Source organism: Strix aluco, chromosome 12 (genome assembly GCF_031877795.1).
Source record: "Strix aluco isolate bStrAlu1 chromosome 12, bStrAlu1.hap1, whole genome shotgun sequence".
In the NCBI taxonomy this organism is placed as follows: Eukaryota; Metazoa; Chordata; class Aves; order Strigiformes; family Strigidae; genus Strix; species Strix aluco.
This window is the reverse complement of record NC_133942.1, coordinates 9,872,426-9,879,634: the sequence shown is the minus strand read 5'-3', so window position 1 is coordinate 9,879,634 and position 7,209 is coordinate 9,872,426. Positions and strand designations below refer to the sequence as shown.

At 40.2% G+C, this 7,209-nt stretch overlaps 1 protein-coding gene across 1 annotated transcript in view; it reads right to left on the bottom strand.

Moving 5' to 3' along the window:
- Positions 1 to 568: 568 nt before the first annotated feature.
- MTMR10 (myotubularin related protein 10) overlaps positions 569 to 7,209 on the bottom strand; it is a 41,666-nt gene continuing 35,025 nt past the window's right edge. The window contains exons 14-16 of the mRNA XM_074837587.1: positions 6,943 to 7,113; positions 5,847 to 6,029; positions 569 to 5,299 (exon numbers count right to left, since the gene is read on the bottom strand). Of these exons, the coding sequence (XP_074693688.1) occupies positions 4,700 to 5,299; positions 5,847 to 6,029; positions 6,943 to 7,113 (954 nt within the window). The 3' untranslated portion in view covers positions 569 to 4,699. The remainder of the gene's footprint in view (positions 5,300 to 5,846; positions 6,030 to 6,942; positions 7,114 to 7,209) is intronic.

Here is a 7,209-nt window from a genome sequence, read left to right as displayed (position 1 = left end):
TCATTTCCACGTTGCCTGTGTAGCCCACGTTCATCATGTTGTGCCTTTCCTGGCAAGGTGCAAATTTAAAGTGCGCCCTTCCAGGATTGTCAGGACTAGGGTGGTTCTCTAACTGCCCCCATTTTGTATTGTGTTTCAATTTTTCACTTTAATATAAAAAAATACAGCCGGTCCATGATGGCAGAGTAAGGCATAAAACTTTTTTTATTTTAAATGCTGGTTTTATGTGCTGCTATGTATGAAAGGGTAATTTATTTAACAGCTCCTTCTGTTGTGAATATCTCTATAAAGGGGAAATATTTCTGGTAGTAGAGAGGAGTTGGTCAGTGCCAAGATCACTGCACTCATTTGCAGCGTGTCACTCCTAGTCAGTTATGATGTGTTTTCTCACTCAGGAAGAGGTCTCTTTTAAGATGCCAAAATCCTGTGGGTGTGTCTCAATTTTAACACATAGCCAACATCTATTCTCTGGAGTCTTCATTCCCATCCTGACTAAGTTTTCCTGGTATCAGAAATTCTGCTTACAATACAAACAGCAGACACTAACAGACCATAATGAGAAATAATATCATTTGCACATCTTTTTTATTGATCATCTTTCTATAGCACAGTGTCCCTGCTTTTCTTAGAAAAAAACGCACACACACACCCCCAGTGTTTTTTTTGTTAGAGGAAGTGAAAGAAAACCACCTGAAGTTTGCTGAGGAAAGGTATGAACTTTTATTTAGTCTAATTTACTTCACATTCACAACTCAGCATCAGGATTTTATAAGCTTCCTGGCACTGCTACTTAATGAATCATTATCAGGCACAAAGGTTTTAGTTTCAGTTCAAATAGTGAACTCTAAATCATCACAGCAACAGCATTAGAAACCTACTGCCTAGAGCAATTTGAGGTACAGATTTCTGTCTCTTATGTTAGAGGCAAATTGAAGATTTTGTCCTTTGCTTAAATACATGTTAGAAATTTTTTGGTTTTAATGTCTTTCTATCCAAGAGTAAGCCAAAACCTTTGCCCCAACTTGCTACATTTTCCTTAAAAATACAAGGCAGTTAATATCAAAGTGGTATTGCAGGCAGGTGCACGTTAAACAATGTGCAGGCCTGGGTATACTTATACACACACACACACTTTTCAATGCATTTCTGGAATGAAAGAAATTTCTTTGATACATGGCAGTAAATGGTGAATGAAGTTGTACTACCATGATCACTAAGTCTACAATAAGCTCTACCTTGCAGTAATTAATGACACTGGAGGTACACTTGAACCATATCAACCAGCATTTCGTACTTCCCCCACGTGGTTTACAGTGTAGTACAAAAGTCATGATACAACAGCCAGTAACAGCCAAAATAGTGCACGTTTTCTAGAAAGAGACAAAAAAAGATAAGCTTCTTGGTGGTTTTTCTACTCTTGCAACACCAAAATGGCATTAACAGTATCTTGTTTTAAATGATGACTAGAAATTAAAATTTGAAAATGTGTACATATACATATACACACACACATATATATACACACTTGTACGTCAGTATTCTGTACACAGAAGTTAAAGATACGTACTCACACCCCAGAATTGCTTTTGAAAGTTATTAAAAGATGTTCAGAGCACTCTCTACTATTGATAAGGCAACTGTGCAGACTGGAGAATTTTTTAAAATTAACATTTAGTACCTGTCTTTCAAAAGTAAATTAAGAAAATTAAGATGTTTAACTTAAGAGGAAGAAACAACATCCACAGGCACGCATACACACACGCACACACACACACACACACACACAGTAGTTGTTCAGTCTCCTCAGAAGGCAAGGCCCCTGCCCTCACAAGGAAGCAGAGCCTTGTCGACATTTCTAGGGAAATGTGGGGAGCTCCCCTTCCTCCCTCCCTGCAGGAGGTGCCCCCATTTCTCCTCCCCCCTGCTTATCGCCATCGCCACCTCTGCTTGCCTAACTTCCCTTTCTGAATGGTGTAAAATTTCTTTTTAAGTCTATTTGGCAAATAGATATTTAGACAGGTTTTGTTTATTATAAAGGCATATTATTTTTAACCCCCTCCCATGCTATATATATAAAACACAAAGACCATCTGCAGCATCTGTACACATCTTAGAACTGAAACGTAAAAATGTCTGAAATCTCCTTATAAAAGACAATCCTGTTTAAATATAGTACCCATTTTTTCCCCCCAAAGGGTACTAACCTAAACATTTATTTTTTTTTTTATTCCACCAGCTGCCTGTGTGGAGTAACTTATTTACACATTTTTGGTACCTTTAAACCAAAAAAGTTATACTTCTAAGGAAAAAAAAAAAAAGAGACACCCTAGTTTTAACTGTAATTTTAAAAAGAAAAAAAATTGGTACCAAAAGACACTAAGCACACAGGTTGAGGTCTTTTATGTCAAGTATTAGGCCAGGGAAAGCAGTAAGCTAATGGGAGGAAAAAAAAAAAAAAATCACAAAAGCAAACTAATACAAACATTTGAATAATAAATTGAACAAGTTAGATGACTGCTCCAGCAAGCTTGTAAATAAACACAACTAGTTTGTGGACCATTTAACATGCTCAGACCATCTTGCAGCATAATTAGGCAATTGAGGTGAATACACGTTTTTTCCTCACAAACAGTTGACCAGAACCAATCTGGCATTTTGTCATTAACACGCATGTGCGTGTCCGCACGCAGATGCACACGCACGCAGTCAGCTTCTTTGCATAAAAACAGGTTTCTGGGGGGTTGGTTAGTTAAAAAAGGAAGTCTACTCCCCCCACACCCCATGAGCTCACCTTTACAATGAAACTGCCCACTTACCCCCACCAAACTGAAGACCGTGTGAGAAAGCAGCATAGCCAGTGCCCCCCAACAGCTTTGTAGGTCAGGTAGCTTCTAGCCTGGGGAACTACAGTCCTGTGTGCACCACGCTTTTCTGGCACAAAGCTTGCACCTATAAGGCCACTCCAGATGCATATTCTCTGAAATAAATACTTGAGCAATCTCAGACATCCAAAACGCACATTGTGATTTAGGCTGTGCTGAAGACAAGTTTGGTTTTACAAACAAATGAAGAGCTCCCAATTCCATCCCTCTCTGCCTTTTTTTTAAAACTGTGTATCATACTCATACAGCTGCCCCTCCCTGATAACTGAGAATAGCTTCTAGCCTGTCACACAAGGCCTTGGGTGCCTGACCTTGTGAGTCAGCACCTGAACAGAGGCGCAGGGTTGGTTCAATACCGTTTGTGTTTCACACAGCAACCAGTTAATACAAAACGCAGCCTCGCTGTTAAGAGAAGGTAGTCAACAGAAGCCTTAACCTACGAGAATGACGCATTACTATTCCTCCACCCTCCCAGTATACTTTTTTCTCCCTATGAAACTTGAGGCTCTCTGGCACAGCTCCTGGGGAGAGGTATAATTTAAAAGGTTTCAGAGCAAAGAGGAGGCTGCTGCATTAAGCAGATGGAGGCTGTTGGGTTTCATTCCCTCAAGCAGTGGTCGTCCATTGCCCTGTCCATCTGGACATGCAGTACGCAAAAAGGAGGCACCGCTAACCCCTCTCCTCCCAGCACCTGCCTACAAGTGACAACAGCACTAGCACTCCCGTGGATTTGGCCACCTCAAGCATGTCCTCCTTTCTGGGACCCAGCAGTGCTTCAGTATGAATTCTGCTGAGAGCTCCTTCATCCTACAACAGGAAGAGGAGAGGGCTGGCAGGGATCAGGATCTGTGCAGGGATATAATGCTGAGTATTCGAGGTGCTTATATGAAAGAGGGAGGCTCTCGTGAGACCTACAAACACGCTTAACCTTAAAGAGGAAAAACAGCTGGCTGCCTGTTATTTCCAGAAATGGTGAGGGGGAGGCAGGGAGTGGAACAAGAACTTACCATAACAGTCTGTTGTAAGAAGTTGAGGGGGAGAGGTCAGCTGCATTAGAGTAACCTTGCTACTGTTTCCTCCCACTTAAAGGCACTTCTAAAGCTACTACACTACTAAATCTACAGTAAATGTTTTAAGGTTAACAGTGCATCGTCCTGAAGTTGATTCCTATAGTCTAAAGTCAAGCTCATGACAAGGAGCATAAATGTGACTAATTGTTAATGAATACATTTTGGGGAGAGAAAGAGAAGGGACACATGCCCGCCCCCCCCCCCCCCCCCCCGATACACACTGCATTAACACAGATGTAAAGTGATCAAGTCACAGAACATTAGTATGTATGTATGCATATAAGTATTCTTCCTAAAGAGGCAATCTGATAAAATAGTTTGTTCCCAGATTTCAGCTGTTGGCCTGTGTCCACTGCACCTAACTCCTCTGATTTGCCAAGCTGTTTTGACACAAGAGTCACTTCAGTCACTATCTGGGAAAAAAGATATTTCAAGCAGAACCCTCATTAATGACCACACCAAGCCTTTCAATTAGCTAATGAAATGCTCCATCGCATATAATGAGCCAAACCACAAAAACACAGAAGGGATTAGGGACCAGAAGCTCTAGCAGATGAGAACTACTGAAGACAAAATTGTGCGATTTGAAGCATGACTCGCTTTGCTTTTCAATATTTGTGCAAAACTTACGTAATGTTTGTATATAAAAATTATTACAGCTTTCAATGCCTCATTTAGCAGTGTTAACTTAGAAAAGACAAAATGATATGCTGTGTTCTCCCCAAACCTTTAAGCCATCGCATCATCTTAATCTTCATTTGCAAGTGTCTCGGTGGATAGCCAGATTTTGGCCCCACTTAAAAATTTACTTAAAGGTGTTCCCAGAATGCTCCGTCTGCACAGGTTCCCTACAGGAGAAAATGGGAATGAGGAGGAGAGAAAGTCTGGGGCCCCGGAGGTGTCATTTAAACTATTTGCTCTGAAGTACATCCTGCTTTGATCCAGTTCCGAGCAGTTGCCTTGCAAAGAAGAGTTGCTTTTGTACTGCCGAAGATTCCGGTTTAACATGTCTACTTCATCTGCCAGCAAAGAAACTTTATGGAAAGCAGTGATGAAGCCACCATGGTTAATCTGGGCCTCGGGAACCCAGCGGAAGTAGCAGAGTTTCCACAGTTTTATTTGTGTTCCAGAGATATGGGGTAGAATTATGCCATGCAAATCAACGGGCTTTGCAAACCAGTCTCTGAAGTACTGCTCCATACTGTTACTCTGACTCTCTGTTTGCTGTAGAAAGTCCGGTTTCAGTTTTAGTATCAGAGAGTTTCTTCTTGGAAGGAACTCTTGCTCACTGATGATTCCATTTTTTAATGCCGGTGGGACACCTCGCAATGTGGAGCTGTAGTTTTTCTGCAGAAAATAAATACCAGTAATTTTCCAGTTTTATGGAATAAATAGCAGAAGAGCAGATTTCCCTGAGCTGCTAGGATGCATCATCCAGAGAAATGATGTGACCTTTAAACAGTTCTGAGCTTATGAGACGCCACTACAGGGCTCAGAGGGTAAACTGTGACGACCTGTGACCTTTAAAAAGAAATATGTATGTTTTCTAGACTTTCTCAAACAACGCTTGATTGAATTAATCAGTATTCACTGAAAAAACTGACAACCCTGGGGGGAAAAAGTGGCATCTCATCACTTTTCCATAGGTGAAATAATGCAAATGTTGGCAGCGAGCTCAGCCGTATCAGAAAATGCCCTGGAACACAAAGCTTAACAATTTACATCTTTACTTCTACAGAAAATAATTTCTTCAGGCTGGGAAGCTAAGGGAATTAACACTCCTATTGCTAAACTGAGGGTGTAAAACACTATATGACTGTAAATTTTTAAGCATTAACACCTTATGGTTAAGCACAGAAACAGTCCATTCACAGACAGACATCACTATAGTTACCTTTGAGCGTTTAAAAGTTTTCACTGCTCCATTTTGTACACATGGTGCGCTCTTGCCAATATACAAAGGGTTGTGAAAGAGCAGGCGATCCCTGCTTGTAAACTGAAGAGACCAGTCCCAAACACAAGGAAATTTGAGGCCTTTCTCATCACCCAGCTGAATATTTTTGCTTATGGCAAATTCCTGCAAGAAGTTAACATTCAGGCATATTAAAAATCAAAGAGAACAGGCTTATTCACAAATCTTAATTATAAACCAGTGCATAACTACTGGGCAAAGAAGAGCAGGGATATAATTTAGAGGTGGCTGCGGATCAAAGCAACCAAGCAGCAAGACTGTCTGCTGCTGGAGAAAACAGCTGTACCCTCTTTTTTCATTTGTGCAACGCTGAGGCAGGACTACTGCTCACTTAGCAAAAATTACTTTTCAATTATATTGTGTCTTTGTTAAACCCCCCAAACTGTTATTCTGAGAATACACTAATGGTCCCTCAATGCTCTACTTCTTTCTAAGGTAGCCACCTACAACTTTAAAGGGAAAATATTTAACAATTAAGTAAGCTTTACTTCATCAGCCATCAGAAGTTTTCTACACACAGTTCTGAGAAGCTCCAGTTTTCCAAAACAAATTTAAGTGTTCAGTTTTCTAAATACCTTCCTTGTGCATTACTATTTGAACTTTACACAGTCTTTCCCAACATTTTCAACTATTTAAACAATTATGTCAAGAGATTACAAAATTTGCCTGAAGTGTGAAATTCTATTTACTGCCTGTCATTCTACTTTATCAGTTTCAGATATAAATCTGTTTCCTAGAGGAGTACAAGTAATAATGTATGATAACAATGCTTTTCTAGAAAAAAATTAAAAATAAATTCAACAGACTTTCTTCCTGAATAGTTAGTTACTGTCTATGCAAAGATCACCTGAAAGGACATTCTGATCATATTCATCTGGGGAGCTGAATATTTTGCCCCAAACGGAGTGTGACATTTTGAAAAATACAAAGGAACACCATTTAGCTGAGATGGTGTTATTTCCAGAAGGGCATGTTGAAGTCTCCTATTTGAAAAGTAGGTGCAACACTTCATACTCACAGTGCTTTCCTTTACTCGCTGATGAGGACAATTGAAAAGGAAAGTGCCAAACAACGAGATACGCGCACTGTCGTACAATATAGTCAAGTACATTTCAGAAAACTCGAAGGCTGCTGGGTATTGTTCTAGCAGCTGCCAAACACAGTCAAGAAACATCAAGAACAAAGGAGACTGAGAAAAGAAACAGAATTATTAGATTGAACATAAGCTTTTCCCAAGTCATACCAATTTCATTGCAGTTAGTGCTCCATCAGGGTATTTAGCTAC